This window comes from Metarhizium brunneum, chromosome 5 (assembly GCF_013426205.1).
Source record: "Metarhizium brunneum chromosome 5, complete sequence".
NCBI lineage: Eukaryota > Fungi > Ascomycota > Sordariomycetes > Hypocreales > Clavicipitaceae > Metarhizium > Metarhizium brunneum.
This window is the reverse complement of record NC_089426.1, coordinates 176773-194738: the sequence shown is the minus strand read 5'-3', so window position 1 is coordinate 194738 and position 17966 is coordinate 176773. Positions and strand designations below refer to the sequence as shown.

Below are 17966 nucleotides of genomic sequence, written 5' to 3'. Positions count from 1 at the left end.
CTAGTTCAGTCAAGAGCGTGCTGCGTCGTGGGAACTACTAGATGTGGCACATGGTTTTAGCTGTCAGGGTAACAACTAAGGGCGATTCGTCAGACGTGTCAACGCAAGGTCAGTGTGGTTGGGCGCGTGAATTTGAGAAGCATCTTGATCACAAACATTGCTGTCTAGTTGAAACTAGCCGTTGCACAACAAAAGTGGTATCATCCATTGCCGCCAAACGCCCCCGAGATTTGCGGTTCAAAACACCGCCAAGATGAGCCAAACCATGACCAAACTCCGAGTCGAACCATTTCAGACTTGTTGAAATGCAGCCAAAGACGTAGCATGAGAAGACGGTGCTCCGTTGCTGTTGTACTGTTGTACCGGATTATCCATAATGTACTCCTCACTGTCGTTGATTGTCGTCCAGCCCGGAGGTTCGTGTTTCTGGCCACCCCAATTCCGTCGCTCAAGCCGGTGGTTTTGGCGACCAATGGTGACTATGGAAACCCCCCGGTTCCCGACGTCGCTCTTGGACTGGTCCTTGGAAGATATGCTGTGGACCATGTTTGTGCATTTCCTGATAATCCACGGTCCTAATATCGGCGCGTTGACAGATATGATGCCCACAAACTGCAAAACAGTAAATATTAGCCATTTGCCGTGGTTCAAAAGCGTAGCACAGGCCCTGGCATCTTACTGTTTCGCGAATTGCCCATATGGTTGAAACGTCTACCTTGGTTGCATCCTTTATAGACAAGACGCATCGCAAGAGACTTGCAATAATGACAAACATACCGGTCGTGAGCCAAAGCCCATAGACCAGTTTCCTAATTGTATAAGTGAGTGGTTTTTGATTAACGGGAACAGTGTCTTACTTGGACCATGGAAGTCGCACAATCCACAGGAGTGGTAGCGGGATGTACAGGATGAGTAAATCCGTGCTAGGTATGTATCAGCCATAGCTTGAAGATGCACGCATATGTTTGGTGACGATGACTCACGACACATTCGTCGCGACCAAGGTGAAAAATATTTGATTCGGACTGCCACAATGGTCTGGGCCGGCTGTTAGAAATGAACGTGACACCCACCTCATACCGGGGAATTCGTCTTACCACCGGGATATGGGTAGATTTGCCAGTTTTTGTGAAACGGCAGGCACCGTAGCAGAACGACTCCAATCGTAGCCATATAGGAGAAGACGCAAGCAACGGCAGCTATAATGACGAGGCGTCTCTGCCGAGTTTCCAGTCTACATGGCCAGTGCCAGCCCGTGGTCAGCCCATACAAAGACTCGACAACAAAAGGGGCTGCATCACCCACGTAAGCCTGCGGTAGAAGAAGAGCATGCACGCTTTCAGGCACCATATGAGCGTGATGTAGAGACACCATCCGGCCATGTCGGCTTTGGAGCCCTTGACGATGCGTTCCTTCTCTGCGTGTGTTAGGGACAGGGCCTTGTCGTCGGTCATGCCCACAATAGATCCCCATTTTCCTAATTAGAACCGAGACTTAGACTAGGGATCAGAAGAGTTGATGACAATGTTGGACAGCCCACCTATCATCTCAAGCATGGCCGTTTCCCCCTGGGCAGCCGAGGCGTCAGCAATAGAACCATGAAATGCTAGACATTCAAGCGCGGTGTCGTACTGTGAAGAAAATGGCGGCCGCAAGGGCGAAGTAGTCATCCCCATGCCAGTTCCATCCCACGAGATGTATCCTGTAGGCAATCCGACTGAGCAGAACAGTCATGCCGATGGCGTACTCCGTCCAGGCTTCGACCTGGAATGGCGTCGCGGCCATTGTGCCAATTGATTATCGCCTTCCCACGGCATCAACCCCAATGGGCTGTGAATGCCGGCGACATGGACAAATGCGGACGGGCGGGTGAATGGGAGGTTTGGGGTAGAGAAGGGACTCCAACACGTCCTGCTTTCTTAAATGAGATGAATCATGGTTGATTGACAAGGTTTCATCATGTCTTGGTCTAACATGCTTTTGATCATGGCTCACGGCATCTGACTTTGCTAAGAGATCCATGCCAAATACCGTGCGCACGGTAGTGCTGACCCCGTACCAACCACAATCCGGTGATGGCGCCACGTCTGGCCCGGGTCTCGGACTAGGGACGTTTAGACGCGAAGCTAACGACAGCGTCTAGCAGAGTACAGACGGCCTGTTGACATGTGCCAAATGCACGAATAGTCCAGATGTCCCCAGAGTTTTTGCCGGCAAAGCCCTTGAGGGGCTCATATTGGCGCGAGTTGATGCCATGTCTGCCCCGCGTTGATGGAGTGGATGAGTTGACGAACTTGCGTCTTCAGTTCACACGGCGTTGCTCAGACACTTGGCCTTGCACAGAATGCCAACTGGAACCCGAAGAATCAATTCATTCGTCCAGTCATCCATCCGCGGCTGGGAGTTTGCTATCAAGTGTTTCTTTGCTGGAATGCAGTTTCGTAGTTGCATTGCTCGATGTTCATTGTTACAGATTGCACTCCGTATGCTGAAAAGATGGGCAGGTGGACATGTCGTTGACCGGCGGAATGAGTCCCCACAACGCCGAATAAATGTATTGACTTTTGCACCGCGGGAGCCATGGCGGCAAACAGCACGAGCTGTCATGGTTCACATGTTTGTTCTCATCCAAATCGACCATGTGCCTTGGCTTCGAGTTACCACACAAGATAGATGAGGGGTCTGGATACCCACAACGAAAGACCACCCAAATCAAGGAATATTGGCATTTTGCCTTCCGCCCATGGGAACTGCAACGTGCTTAGGATACTATAAAGACCCATGGAGATGACAGACGGTTATTTTTAGTACTGCAGTGGCGTGAAGCCGTTTGTTCAGTTGGCAACATCACCTTGCATCTCTCAAAGGGAAGATAGTAAACCTTGCGTCAAAGCCCTGCTAATAGACCTATGTTCCAACCGTGGTGTCTGGGCTCTTTGAACACCAAGTCTCTCTTTGACATGATGCTCCGATGATACCTCGGAATATAGAATCTTCCGGATAAAGAATCTCACTTTGGGTGCTTAGAACGTCCCGGTCGGCGATCACGTTCCTCTTAAGAAACGGAGACGAAGCGTGGCAGGCGGGATGCGTTCAAATTTTGGAAGTCGCATTGGTGCTCCAGTCTGACATACATGCACTGAGCTCTCCAAACCTCCTTCTGAGACGCCGCAGGCAAGGCGCAGCTATCCTTCAAATTTTTCTTGCCCAACACACCAGTGCTGATCCTGTACGCTGCGAGGCCATAGCATCACCAGTCGATGGGTGGAGAGATAAACTTCATGGCAAAAACTGGGTTCTGTCATGAGCGCACCTACTTGACCCCTGTTTCATGTAGATTATGAATTACATCAAGTCACCAACGCTTGTGAAAGCTCTCCATGCGTTTTCAGCTAGAGAAAGAGTCCCTGATACAACTTATATCAACTAGTGTATTCGGGGGACTAGAGCTGACATTCAACCGAAGCAACATGTTATCTCCTCTCCCTCCTTTTACGAGTCGTCAGACGACTATATAGACGTCTGGACCCTAACTAGCCAAGCTCATATAATGCCCTCCACGTCCAACACGATCTATTTGGCATTGTTCTTGCCAGCAGACTCGTAACTCTGCATTAAGCACCAGTAAGCGGGGATGTGATCGCGCCAAATAGCTCCAAAACCCTCAATGTCCCGGCGCCAGTCTCTATGAAGTTCTGCAGCAACAGCTGCCCAGTTAAGCAACTGGCAGCCAGCCTGAGCCATTCGTTTATGGGCGGCTTCCCTCGTGTGCTCGGCAAAGGTGCCGGATGCATCTGTAACGACAAAGACGTCGTATCCTTGCTCAATCAAGCTAAGGGCAGGGAAGGCGACGCAAACTTCCGTCAGAACACCACTGCGAGACGTTAGATGCTTTGCAATCATGTTCCGCGGGCGTTGTTGACTGTATACCTGATAACAATCTGCTTCTTGCCCGTTGCCTTGACCGCATTGGCAAAGTCCTCATTGTCCATGGCATTGATTTGACCGGGGCGCCGAATCACCGGGGCGTCGGGAAGCATGTCGGGGAGCTCCTTGGCAATAGGCCCGTTGGGTCCGGTCTCAAACGACGTTGTGATAATAGACGGGGCCTTGAAGTAGCTGGCGACCCTAGCCAGTGCAATAACATTGGTGTGGAATTCGTGAGGGTCAAAATCGCGGACCAACTGGATGAGGCCGGACTATGCAGATTGCCAAAAAAAGTAAGCGCCGTACTCAAGACGAGAGAAGTCTCCCTACCTGGTGGTCCACAAACAGAAAGACACAGTCTTCCGCGTTGAGTCGTTTGTATTCGGCAGGCATTGTGAATTGTGAAGAGTCGGCTTAGTTGGGGACAATGAGCTGGTTGATGTTGAGATTTGATGTTGTCAAGCGGAAACGAAGTCGTTTTTATATACAATAGCTCTAGCAGTCTTTGTCGATTGTACTTGTAGCTTTTCAAGGCAGAAGCGCATACCATTTGTCAGACTTTGTCATAGCAAGATAAGCTTTTGTAAACTTGAAAACAAGCTTATGCAAAAGGAAATCATGGAAAACATGACACATAAGCCCACTTGCTCACGCGACACCCCACTTCTTTACTTGGGTCGAGACCGGGGTATGAGTCTAGTAGGGTCAAGGTAATTTGTTACTCTTTTCTGACCCGGTTTATCATGGTCAATTCATTCTTGTTGCCCGTACCGTCTTTCTCTCATATTCTGCGAAAAATCAAATCGCTTGCGGCCCAGCGTGTATATAGCTACAGGCTTTATTAGCATAAACTTGCCCTACTTCGGCCGCGAGTGTAACGTCAGCCGACCGCATTCGTCGAACCCCTCAAACCTATGCATAATAAAGTTTACTCAAGAGCGTGGTCTCACAAACTTTGCATGAAAAATACGCACCAAGCTAGGTTAGCGCGAAGGATTGCGAGTGGAGCGTGGCATGAGTTCACATGTAGCGAAAAAGAAGGTGAACTCGCGATACACTTCTTTCGTAAGGCGATTCTCTCAAACTAAACTTGGCTGGGAATAGCCGTCCACGGATCCGTTTCACGATGGAAGATGCTTAACCCATGCGGGGGAGCTCCACATTGACCTGGGAATATAACGGAACTACGATATACAACTATATGTACCAGTTGACACTTGGCCATGGTTAGTCACGTCTGCAGTTGACCTGTCAGCTGCAGAGACTAGAATGACGTCAACTGGTCGTAGCAAAGGCATTCCACAAGGCCCAGCCTCTCCAACCAGACATGCTACGCCGACTTGATTCTACCAGACTTGCTAAAGTTGAATGCCAGTTAGACTAGCCTAGCCTGGCCTAGCGTCGTTTATCCCTTCATGTTGCTGTCTGGTTCGTTGGAGTCAAGTTGACCTTGCCGTTGTTGAGACCTGCCCGCGGCTTCTTGGCTGTAATAGGAAACAGTAATTTAAAGTTGAGAATGAGACCATCTAAAGTTTAGACTTCGGAATTAAAAACTAGGCTGGAACTGGAGTATCCGATGCTGCCCGCCTTTATCTCCGTGCGGTACAGGAACAGGTGGGCGATCTCGTAAAGCATGGGGGTGAACAACTATGCAAGAACAAGGACCTTGTACAAAACTTGATATTCAATAATATCTTAGTCTTTCATAATAATAATTGCACCTTGTGATACGAGCTGTCTAGTGGTTGCCGATATATTTTAGTGTCGGCTTGAATTTGTACCGCATTTGTCACCATGAGCGGGCCCGCCATAGATTCGCCTTCCTCCGAAGTCAAGGATAAGAAGAGCTTGGAGATGTTCTGCCAAGGCAGCGACGTATGAATTGGTTGGTCTCTGTGCAGGTCACAATGCTGAATCTTTCCTTTATACGGCGGATGTGACACGGAAATGGCCCAATGTCACACAGCTACACAAGGGCTACGATTACTGGACGAGGCCAAAAGGCACACTTATTTCTTGTATTTATAAAGCCTTTTAGTCCGGCCAGGCTCTAAGAAAGCAAAGGAAGTTTGACACTAAAGACTATTACTAGATAAATGAGGCTATTGACTCCAAGCTCTCCTTGAGCCCTGGTCACAAGAAACCCGCACCTAGTCTCAGGCAAACGTCTTGGTCTGTAACAAGCGCTCAGTGAGGGCTTGGAGTAATAACTTAATTCACCCAATAAGAGTCTTGAGTATTACAGTTCCTTAGTTTTCCTCAAGGCCTGGTCGACCAAAGATCTTTCTAAATACTAGAAATCGGTGGGCGTTTCCTACCCTAGATCCCATGATTGTAGCCCTCGTGTAACTGTGTGACAGCGGTGAACCAGGCACGGCGAAACCCGTAGGCGAGTACGACATCTTCATGTAAATTTCTTTTATTGTCTGGCTACTTTTTCGAAGCATCGTTGCTGTACATGACTTTGCTGCTTATGCGAACTAGACATGGGCTCATGAGAATGGTTGTATGTGGCCAAGAGACTTCCTTCCACAAGCTCCCTCGCATTATGCGCTACAGTCGCGTCACCGGAGTGATTTTGCCCGGCAGCATGGCCTTGGTGCAGAAAGCCTTCTCCATGGCTATGAGCAATGTAAGAGAGAGAGTAATGGTTGATAACCTGGGTGGTGAACGTGTTTCGCACCCCAAAACCCTTCGCATAGAATGCTATGCCCGCCAAGAGATTTCCAACGTTGAGAAACAAGTGGTTGAGGAGGTAGCCCACGGTAGCTGAATCCAATGGCTCATCGCTATCCAGTTGGAAATCGCCGTCTTCATCTTTCGGTCGAGACACGCCCACCCTGGATTGTGGTGTCGGGTCTCGAGGATGGGTTGATGCAATTGACACAACGCCAGAGAAGGGTTAGGGTTGAGGTTTCAAAGGGGCACCTGGGTCAATTAATCGTATCATATGACCCCCCACTCAAATAGTGGCAATTTCCGGGAATGATACGGGATACATGATAACCGGTTGGCGTAACGCAAAACATGACGCACGGTTGAGTTTGATATCTTGCTGGGAGGATTGTAATCTACCATGCATCTAGTAATAGAAACAGAGATTCCAACATAGATACGAACGGACCTCTGTCGACGTCGATCATGGCCACCCTCCCAACCTCGGGCGCAAGTGGGTCGTCTGTTCATAGTCTAAACCTGAAACTCGGCAGTTTGTGAGGGGCAAAGTCTCACCCCCCGGACTAAGAGTGGCAATAGAATCGTTGCATATGTCTGGTAGATATTTAATGCTATGACAATAAAGAAAAAGAACTAATCGGGTGAATACGCCGTGCGGAATATGTGTAGCTAGGCCCTTGTCACAGTAGTTGTAATTCAACGAGTGAATTGTACTTTTGGGACAAAGTAACAAGTATTTTAAAGGTTGTTATTAAAGTGCGGCTAAAAGCCAGCTTCAATGATAACGGAAAGAATTACATTTGATGAGCATTACTAAAAAGACTGGGAAAGCTTTATAACGCCTCGCGCCACAGGTCCAATTGAACCTGTTAAGTTCAACACAAATAAACTCCCCATTGAATGGCTCAATTGATAATCTACGATGCCTACAAAATGAACATAAACTCTCTAGCTAGAAAGCTTCAATCTAGGACTAGTCCAATATTTAATACGATTTATAGCTGAGAAATCGTGACATTTATTTACCCGAAACCTTTAAAGGGGGACTAGAATCAGTGAAAAGAAATTATTCTTAAATTTAAAACCTACTGGAAGCCTGAGTAATTTCGCAAGTTTTATCTAACCAAATTGTAAAAAGACCTAAGCTGTAATAAAACTTTACATAGCAAAGTATTAGCTAATAAACAGGTAAAATCGGACAGTCCACAATTGCTTTACTAGATAGCCTTAGCTTTTAGGTAAGACAGCGATAAACGGGCGCATATAAGTCGATGGTCGAGTGTCATGCTGCGATGCCCGTCTAAAGGCAATTCTTGCTATTTATCAGATGGAAATTTGACAGAAATATCAAGATGTGCCAAAAAGACCTGGGAACTTGTGCTGTGGGGATCAATGTACAATTCAACTACGTGTCAGGAGCCGACTTGCTATTATTAATAACCTTGAGTATCTGAGATTTCATATCGAGTTTCAAGACGCACGGCGGCTGCTCATCTACGAGCAATAAATCAAATAACTACGCCTAACAGGTCTGTCTAGTTCAATATTAGGTGCTTTCCTTGGCCGAGTTCGGAACAACTCTATCATCTTTACACTATTGCACAACTCCTTATCCTATATGCCATTACTAAATAGAGCCAAAACTTTCGATAAAACACTTTAAACAAAACAACCATGTCGAGTACTTCTCACTTCACCGTCCACGCTGACCCGGCAGTCTCGGCCAGCTTCAAAGGCCAAGCACACTCGCACCTCTTTCAAGCTCCAGTTCACCACTAACGGGCAAGATGACCATCTTCGCCATCGTCATCTCTGACTAGACACTAAGCTACCCTACCGCCGCAATCACTGCCGTCGTAGTGGCATTGTCGAGGAAAAAGGTCCCCGGCAACTCGACACCTGTTTCCTGCTGCATGACCGAAATTATGGTAATGGCCATGAGGGAGTCTATGCCCAAATTCGCCAGGTTGACGTCGCCCTCCAAGTCGCTTGGTTCCACGCCCACCTCGCGCGCAATAATGGAGAAGAGTGTATTGACCAAGTCGAACTTCTCCCCCTCGCCGTCATCAACACTTGCTGTAGCCGGTGGTGTGGGAACCGGCGAGCCGACCACTCTGGCTTGAGCCGGCAACAGCTCCGTTTGTGCCTTGGTTGGCATACATGTACTCGGCTTGGCAGCCATGCTACCGACTGTCGGGGGGCTCAGTAGATGGGTGAGTGCCGTCCTCTTCATCTTTTGGAACTGCAGCCCCGTCAGCACCGAGACCAGCTCCTCTCCGTCGTAGACGTATACATCGCCCGTTACCAGATTGCTCGTCGACCGAGAGTCCTCCATGAAGGTGTAGCTGGTGTACACAGTGGTGGGATCAAGCGGCTTGAGCAGGTGCCACTCGTCAAAGCCGGTGGAAAGGCAAGCCCACTCGCTGGAATAGCGAAGCCCATTGTTCACCAAGAACCCCGACAAATGAACAATCGAGTCGAGCAAGAACGGGTGGTGGAGGTAATGGCCGCCCGCGGCTGGGACGTGTGCCATGTTGATTTCCGCCACGGCATCCTGCATGTCCTCTGACAGGTGGACACTGTCTAGCCCCTGGTACTGTTCGGAATAGCGCACAACGTTGTCGAATAATCGATAGACTGCGCGTCTGCCTAGCCGGTGACTTGCGGACGCCTTGAGAGCAGCCATGCGGGACCGAACCAGGAAGCCGGCTTGGTCCGGTTTGCTCGCTGGCTTCAAGACGACCTGGCAGGCCCCAACCTCGTAATACTCGTCAGGCGTGCGGCAGTGGTACCGGATATCCGCAGTCTTGGCCGAGGATGTAAGAGTAACGGTGACTTCCACGGTCTGGGCCTTGTCCGTCAAGACAACACCCCGGTGGAAATAGCAGTTGCGGACCGTCAATGGCACTGGCATTTTCTGACCAGGAGAATGCTTCATGTAAGCATATTGGGCCGCGGAGAGTGCCATGTCCAAGAGCAGACTGCTGGAGCAAATTTCCACATCGGCCACGGCGTGCCCTCGCACTGCTGCACGTAGGTGCTGGTCGGCTAGGTCTGATGAAAAAGTCACCGACAGTCCATCGGGCTCGATTGTTTCCCTCGTGATCCGCTGCAGAGTCGTCGTGCAATACCCTTGTACCGAGGGAACAATGGCAGGCGGCTGGCTGTGCTTGGTCTGGACCTCTCCAATGGTCTGAAGGTCTCGGTCGGGGAACGAGGCCCAGAATTCCTTCTCGTCAAACGAGTACTTTGGGAGGTCCAGCAGGGATACCGATGATTTGAAATCCCGGTGATGTGCGGGCCAGTCAATGGCGGCACCCGCCGTATAGAGATCCCTCAAGCTGCACGATATCGACGCCCAGTTGGCCTTTCCGCGATGCATCGAGGCAACGCAGCGCGACGCAGCCTCATCGGCACCTAGCGTAGCATTCACAAGACCCGAGCACACGGGATCGGGCCCAATCTCGAGGAAGGTCAGGGAGGGAAGCTTGTGCTCCTGCACCGCGCCCAATGCCCCGACAAAGTCGACGGGTTCGCGCGCCTGTCGTGCCAGATACTCCGGAGAGAATGTTCCTTCTTCCCGGACTGTCGTAGCCAAGAGCGTGGAAACGACCGGGACATTCGGCGCGGAAAAGGTCACCCCCTGGCAGGCCTCTTCGAACTGGCCCAAGATGGGATCAAGCTGGCTGGAGTGGAAGCCGTAGGGAACAGATAGGGGAGTGCACCGGGTGCCGTCCGACTTGAGTTGGTCCTGGAGATCGTCCAGCTTGGAGCGCAAGCCGCTCACCACTGTCATCTTGGGCGCGTTGATGCAAGCCACGGCGCAGGACGTATGCTCGCCAGACGAGAGCACTTCCCGCGTGTCAGCAACGCTTAGATTCACAGCCAGCATTCCGTATTCGTGCGGCGTCAGGGCTCCGGCCATGATTTGTGCTCGCTTGGCGACGAGGTACAGAGTGTCGCTCACGGACAAGACTCCGGCCACGCACAAGGCCGCGTATTCGCCCAGGCTGTGGCCCAAGACCATGGCTGGCTGGATGCCCCAGGAGCGCCAGAGCTTGGCCAGGGCCAGTTCTAAGCTTACCATGGCCAGCTGTACCTGCACAGTATCCGGGCCTGACTGTGGCGCGGGTGTGCTGCTGTCTGTGATGAGATGCAGGAACTGGGGGAGGCCTTGAGCACTGGCCATTGTCTGGTAGTCGTGAAGCGTATTGCGGAATGTGGCAGACGTCTCCCACAAGTTTGCCCCCATGCCGACATAGTGTGCGCCTTGGCCGGTAAATGTAAAGACTACCGTCGGTGTTGCCGGAGGCTGACGTGGTGTTTTCCCCTGGGCGAGATCCGTCTCCAGGCATTGCACGACCTCGTCAATGGAAGATGCGGCAATGGCGTACCGCAATAACCCATGAATGCGTCGAGCGCTTGTGCTATAGGCCAAGTCGGCCAGTTTGGTGCCCGGATGTTGGCGCAGATGAGCCAGATACCTCTCTTTGATGCCAATGAGTGACTTCTGGGAACGGGCTGAAAGCGTCACGACGTGGTGACCTCGAGGGTCTGCATCCTTGACGGCCCGTGGCGGAGCTTCTTCAAGAAGCAAGCACGAATTTCCTCCCTAAAACGCATCGTGTAAGCCTGGGCATCACGCGTGACTGACCTTGAGGGTTCGTTCTTACCGAGGCGTCGAAGCTGTTGAGAAACACGCGTAGCGTGCCCTTGGCCACCGGACTGGCCTCCAGTCTCATGTTGCGGGCCGCGATGTATACATTACGGGCTGCTAGATCAGGAAAGCGGTGGTTAATAGGTCCAGGAAGATCGGGCTGGGGGGGGATCTGTCGAGACTGGAGCATCATGAGGGTTTTGATAAGAGCGCAAACGCCGGCCGCCTATAGAGCATGAGCACAGGAATCTTTCCAAAGACACTCTTGTCAGAAACTTACAGCTTCCCCGTGGCCAATATTTGCCTTCAGGGCCCCAACAATGAGCGGATTATCCGAGCCTCGCTTTTCTGCAAATGTTGACAAGACCGAGGACATTTCCATAAAGTCTCCGGCCTGTGTCCCGGTTCCATGCATCTCCACGTACGAGATGCTGTTGGCGTCTACACCGCTTTGCTCCAGCACATCGCAGTACAGCTTTTTCTGGGCATTTGCCGAGGGATGCATCATGGAAGAAGCATCACTGCTGTAGTTGCGTCCGGATCCCCGGACGACGCCGAGGATGTTGTCTTGGTCGTCCAGCGCGTCCTCCAACCGTTTGAGAACGACCACGCCAACTCCCTCTCCACGGACGTAACCGTCGGCATTGTCGTGGAACGTCTGGCACCCTCCATGAGCGGACAGGAAACCGCCACGGCTTAGCCCCGAGAAGGGTGATGGGGAGAGGAGGAGGGATCCTCCACCAGCCACAGCCATGTCGCATTCGCGGCCGAGGAGCGCCGAGCACGCTAAACCGACGGCTGCGATGCTGGAAGAGCAGGCCGAGTCGACGCTATAAGACGGACCTCCCCATTTGAAGTGGTGATGCAGTCTGCCTGGTCCGAAAGCGCGGCAGCTTCCCGTGGCGAAGTAGATGTCTACCCCTTGGTGGACCACCACCTCTCTCCAGTCATCAGACGTCTGGCCAAAGAAGGAGGCGACGCGGTCCTTGTTTGTCGAAAGCGTGCCGTCGGGATAGTAGCCCGACATCTCCAGTGCCTCGTAGCTGGTTGTCATGAGCAGCCGGTGCTGGACGTCTGTCTGCATGGCCTCCCTGGGCGACATGTCGAATAGGCGGTTGTCGAACATGCCCGGCTTGTCGAGGAAGGCTCCTGTCCGCGCCAGGGTAGAGTTCTTTTGTTTTCCCGTGGCATCGTACCATTGCTCCAGGTCAAACCGTGTATTTGGAATCTGTCATGAGTGAGTGACCCTGCGATATACTAAAATAGGGGTAAGAGGGGCTGCATGGACTGAATCTGACCTCTTGGATATATCTTTTGCCCTCCAAAAGACCCTCCCAAAATGCGTTGATGTCGCCGCTCCCTGGGAACCTCCCAGACATGCCGACGACAGCCACAAGGCCTGAACCCTGTCGGCTGGGACCTGACGACAAATGGTCCCCGTGTGACATGACGGAATACTCTATGCCACGTTTTTGCAGCAATTTTTGAAAGTAGACGTCGTGGCTCGTGTAGCCGGGCATGACAAGGCGGATCTTGTCTGCCTGTGCGAGCTCAAGGGCCGCGTTCATTGACGTGGCCAAATTCAACGTCCTCTGCCCGACATCTGCAATGATTTCCTCCAGAAGCCCCCTCAACGTCTTCTGCTGCCGCGGTTTGCACGTGTAGGGAGAGATTATGGTGGCCGTGTGCACGGGGGCCCGGTCCAGCCATGGCGATGAGCCAAGAATCCGATCCGGGTCAACTTCTGGCAGCGTCTCCATGTGCACGCCTCCGCGGGCGTCCGTGTCGATTTGCGGAGCGTCTTCCAACTCTGCCGACCATTCTAAAAGCCGTTGCAGAGTTGTGGGCGGGCCAAAGAGTGTCAACCAGCCATCTGAGACGAAGCCAATGCAGACTTGTCGCGCGCGAGGAATAGACTGTGAGAACCAATACTATAAGCAAACGCTGAATCACGCGGCGGGTGGGAATTTGGGACTTGCATGACTGACCTGGTTCTCGTGGAAGTCTTGTAGGATTTCCCGGACGCGATCGACTGAAATGCCCAGTATTGTCCTGGCCCAGGGGCCGTTGGTACGGTCAACCATGAGAGACCGGCGATTGAGTTCGCGGGCCATGCGAAAGATGATGTGTGTCACCTCAACTCCCAGCTCAACGAGTTCGTTGGTGTCCTGCGCGACGGCGGCCACAGCAGCGGCCACCTCGCCGGTGCAGAATCCCAGAATACAGTTGCGGTTGCCTTTGGAGGCGAGAACAGTAGGGTCTTGCTCTGCATATCTAGTTTGGACGTGGTCAGCCGACACGGAATGATAGCAAATGGCATGGGATTGTTTCGCCAGCGTACAGAATGAGCTCTCCCAGACGTGCGATATTCATCAAGACGGTGGCAATAATCTCGTTGGGCTCCTCCAGCCGGGCATTATTCTCGGCTAGTCGAAGGATACTGTCGAAATTCCCAATGTTGCTGCGCTGCTCCGAGTGCTGAGGCAGCTTGCTGACCTGAAGCTGTACAGCATCGCACACTTCGCGCAGGAATCTCTGGACGAGTGGTGAGGATGAGCCATGGCTCACCAGGTGCCGAATGGCTGGGAGCTTCTCTACGGTCTGGTCCCCAAAGAGGAGGAAATTTGCGACACGCAGTTTCATGGTTGAGTATATGGGGTTTGAGGGTTTAAATGCTGCATAAGGAGTTTGTGTCGTACTAAATTCCTCAAAGCTGGTCTTGATGTGCTGCTCAAGATATCTAGGGGAGAGTGCAATTGGTGGATGATGAGAGAAGGGCGAGTCTGAGAATCAAATCGTCAAGTTGTAGGGAAATAGTCTCTACCCACGATATATTATCTAACTAACAAGCACTGCCTTGTATGGGGCCAATTCGGCTCGGGTGCCGCCAATTCCCCCTTATCCCTTCAACGGGATCATAGAGTGTCCGGGCACCGGACGTTCGAGCACGGGGTACGGAGCACGAGTCGAGGGTCATTTGATATGGTCTGGCATTGACGAAAAGCAGCCAAGTCCGAGCCAGTCACCGGTCCATGTCTCGGCGAGATTTTTACGTTTGGTTGTGCAAGTGTCGATAACCACCAAGGGACCATGTGTGCAATTGCAGTCCCTGTTTTTTTCTGTTTTAGCTCGGTGAGTTTTCCAGGTTCCATAAAACAGAGTGTTAGGGACCACGTAGGTCTGAGCATCTCGGACCGTGCTTCAGATGATTGGGGTGTACAGAGAAGCCGGTGTTTTATCATACACCAACGGGGCACATGCAGTTTTAGGACGAAATTCCGGGGCGCACGTTGCAAAAAACGGAGGCGAGTAGTCATTCTATTATTAGTTTCTACTCTACCCATCGAGACTGAGAGGCACACCTTGGGTACGACTACAGAGGCATCGCGCATGCCAAAGAAAGGGATAGACACTCGGCCCAAACCAGGTAATAACTTGTATTGCTAGATGTAGTCAATGTCACGCCAGGGCTCGGTGCCCCTTTTTCAGAATAGGAGAGAATTTCTGGTGGCTCGTGCAAAGGCGCGTTGGGCCGCCGGTGCAAGGATCGTCGTGGCTTCACATGTGGTGACGTGATCTTCGCGTGGCGCATCGTGCTTTGACGGTTCAGTTGGAACTAGGCACTAGTACAAACCCAGTATAGGCGTCGAATCAACCGCATTTGTGGGCATGGAACGTATCATGCCGAAGACGCATAAGCCCTTGAATTTGCCACTTTGAGCACGCATGGTCCACGAGGTTTTGACGCTTGTCGTCGTCCGGTCGTTGCGATATCTTGGCGACCTTGGCTCTAAAAGTTCTTCATATACAAAATTGCTCTCCATATATAAAACCGCTCTATGTGTATAGGAATACTGTATTTATATAAACCGAATTAAACTATATACAACTAGATACATGTGTGCACTTTTTAATATAAAACTACCAAGTATCATACAATATCCAAGACAAAGCATATTGCCGCGGCAAAAGGGCTATTAACACGGCGCACCGTGCTTCTAGAAAGCAATCGACCAGTTCACATGTCAAGGATCCGCGGCTAGAAGTGGGTTCACGCTAAAACACATGGGGACATGTGGGGTCAATGCAGAGTGCCCCCTTACCCAGAGAGCCAGGACAGTTAGTTCCAGGGCACCGGGGTCATCAACTGTTGAGGCAATAACGGTTAAATGGTACCTTGATTTATTCAAGAATTAGCAGATAACAATTGTACCAATAACCCTATCAGCTATAAATAATTACATGACATTCATGTTTATTTTTATTCAAAAACATGTACTCGTTTTATTTCTCACGATGTGTGGGGCAGGGGGGCTCCTGCTAGGCTTGTCGTGTCCCATCAGATCGTTGATACCATCGTGAACCGCAGACTTGGTAGTATAGGCGTCAAGACTAAAAGGAAAATTAAATTGTGATACCATGTAAACGGATATCAAATTACCAACACTCCCTGTTATTCCATCATCAGGCACAGAAACAGCCCGCGCTTTGATTTAGGGTAGGACAAGACAAGGCTTGAGTACTACCGTTGCCTTTGTCATTCTAGTCAATTCTATTCCAAGCAGAACCAAACTGTTACCCTATAGTTTGTGTTGAGTGATGGTAAGTGTAGATTTGGGTAAGCTTGGTTGGGTCTGGACGTGTGAAAGCTATATTTCTGCGAAAATAGTAAAACAAATAGAAGTAGCTAGAAAATCTACTCTAGATACCACGTTATAGAAGAAGCTGTATGCCATGAACAAAGTTTTACAAGCTATCCATTTATCAATGCAGTGTTTCTGCATTGTTCAATTCCCGAAGCCCTTCCTCACAGTGCGCCAATGCGTCAAATCTCCAAGTAAAAGAGCATTAGTGGCAATCCGTAACAGGCAACATGGATATGGATGACTTACCGAGCATCGTGAACCAGCCGGCCAAGGAATGAGTTGGGTACTAAGCGTCATAATCATATCAGCATCTGCTTCAAATCTAGGCAGTCAGGGGCTGCACGTACGCGGCACTCCAGGCTCCATGTATTGAGCGATCTGGTCCTGGACAAGATGTTCGTTGTTGGCCCGGACGCTGGACAGAACCTGGATCCGCGAGGCCCGAAGCACCCGAAGCTTGTCAAAGAGCTCCAGACGTTGAGGAAGCCCTGCGGCATCTTGGACGCCGGTGAGGACACGACCCAAGACGCCGCCGTCCTCGATGGCTTGGTTGGAGCCCTGCCCGCCGAATGGAAGCATCTGGAAACAAGTTCCAAGTCAGAGACGTAGACTATGGCTATTCATGAAACCTGACACTCTTACCGGATGAGCAGCGTCGCCAATCAATACGGCTTTGCCAAATGTCCAGGATGAAAGCGGCTTCATCGAGAAGAGCGGCCAGCACTTGGTGTCCTTGGCGTCCCTAGCAATAGTAGATTGGTCGGTCAATATTGCGGGACAATGGCTGCATATAGGTATAAGAGCAGGTTACCTGAGAATCTGTACAACATCTGCGTCGAAATGCCCAAACTGTCGCAACATCTGAGCCTGCACATCTGGGGCCGCATCCGCTTCCGACGTGTCCAGAGACGGATGTATCCCTACAAAGTTCTGAACAGCGCCACTGGATTCATCACAATCAGCCTCTGTACCACAATATTCACCGTCACATACGACCTACTCTCGACAGGGATACCACATGATGTGCCGCTCCTTGTCCACAAGCTTGGTGTCGGCCAGCAAGCAGGCACCAGGGGTCTTCCACGCCAGCAGCTTGCGCCCAGACGCAGTGGCCTGCAGGTCCTCGGTCGGGACGAGAAAGCGAAAAGCGCTCTGGCCCGTCGCCACGAGGCCAACGGGCTCACCAACGCCGGCGCCGCGAGCCACTGCATCGCGCACGACAGAACGCAGGCCGTCGGCGCCCACGACGAGGTCGGCATGCCTGACGGTCCCGTCTGCAAACTCAATCCGCCCCTCCTCGGCGTCCACCCTTGTCACGGGCGAGGCAAGCTGAAGCAGGATGCCGTCTGCTTGCTGGCCCGTTGCTGGCCCTCGCGCCTCGGAGACGTTGGCCAGCCTCATGAGCTCCCCGTGCAAGTCCACCCGGTGAACGGCGAAGAAGGGAGCGCCAAACTTGTCGGCGGCGGCGTGCAAATCTTGGCAGGCGATTCTGCCAAGGTCTATGCCACTGACGGTGTCCCAGTTGACCATCTGGACGGCCTTGGCCCGTTCAAAGTCAAACCCGAGATGTTGGAGTACCTGGACGCCATTTGGCGTCAGGTTCAAGGCTGCGCCAATCTCGCCAGAAAAGGCTGATGCTTCGTAAATCTGCCGCAGTGAGAATCGTCAGCTGTCATTGTCTTTAAAAATGAAAGCCCATGCCCACCTACCTGAACACGATGGCCACTGCGGCGGAGGGACACGGCGGCGGTCAACCCGGCGATGCCCGCGCCGATAATGGCAATGTCCAGGGGCATGGTTTGTGGCGAAATCTAGGGAGCCGGTTCAGAGCTGCTGTTTCTCCTCATGGCCTGTAATCCCAAGAGGAAAAAAAAATTAATAAATAAAATAAACGCCTACACCATTTGAACCCCTATTTGTTCGTGGCGGCCCATGTCGTTTCTTCGCGAAATGCTTGGTGTCCGTGGGTGTTCGGAGCCAAGTCCCACCCCCCGTCCCCGGGACACATCGGCGTTCAATTGTTGTTTTCGGAGGCTTTTGGTTCGGATGGGATCGACTGG

General features: G+C 51.6%; 4 protein-coding genes across 4 annotated transcripts; all 4 read right to left on the bottom strand.

Annotated features, from left to right (window-relative positions):
- Window positions 1-291: 291 nt before the first annotated feature.
- Window positions 292-1785, bottom strand: G6M90_00g081330 (uncharacterized protein; the record flags this gene model as incomplete). The annotated part of the gene is made up of 8 exons (XM_066131176.1): window positions 292-612; window positions 680-809; window positions 858-923; window positions 984-1038; window positions 1098-1234; window positions 1306-1477; window positions 1541-1568; window positions 1633-1785. 8 exons carry the CDS (start codon window positions 1783-1785, stop codon window positions 292-294), a joined length of 1062 nt encoding a protein of 353 aa, XP_065987401.1.
- A 1788-nt stretch (window positions 1786-3573) lies between these two features.
- On the bottom strand, window positions 3574-4320 carry G6M90_00g081320 (uncharacterized protein; the record flags this gene model as incomplete). The annotated part of the gene is made up of 3 exons (XM_014687885.1): window positions 3574-3874; window positions 3931-4199; window positions 4258-4320. 3 exons carry the CDS (start codon window positions 4318-4320, stop codon window positions 3574-3576), a joined length of 633 nt encoding a protein of 210 aa, XP_014543371.1.
- A 4111-nt stretch (window positions 4321-8431) lies between these two features.
- Window positions 8432-13903, bottom strand: PKS16 (Non-reducing polyketide synthase PKS16; the record flags this gene model as incomplete). The annotated part of the gene is made up of 6 exons (XM_014687884.1): window positions 8432-11215; window positions 11277-11486; window positions 11541-12488; window positions 12559-13176; window positions 13249-13534; window positions 13602-13903. 6 exons carry the CDS (start codon window positions 13901-13903, stop codon window positions 8432-8434), a joined length of 5148 nt encoding a protein of 1715 aa, XP_014543370.1.
- A 2245-nt stretch (window positions 13904-16148) lies between these two features.
- On the bottom strand, window positions 16149-17702 carry OpS4_3 (FAD-dependent monooxygenase OpS4; the record flags this gene model as incomplete). The annotated part of the gene is made up of 6 exons (XM_014687883.2): window positions 16149-16192; window positions 16254-16485; window positions 16549-16648; window positions 16718-16849; window positions 16907-17553; window positions 17616-17702. The coding sequence occupies 6 exons, from the start codon at window positions 17700-17702 to the stop codon at window positions 16149-16151; spliced, it is 1242 nt and encodes a 413-aa protein (XP_014543369.2).
- Between the last annotated feature and the right edge of the window lie 264 nt (window positions 17703-17966).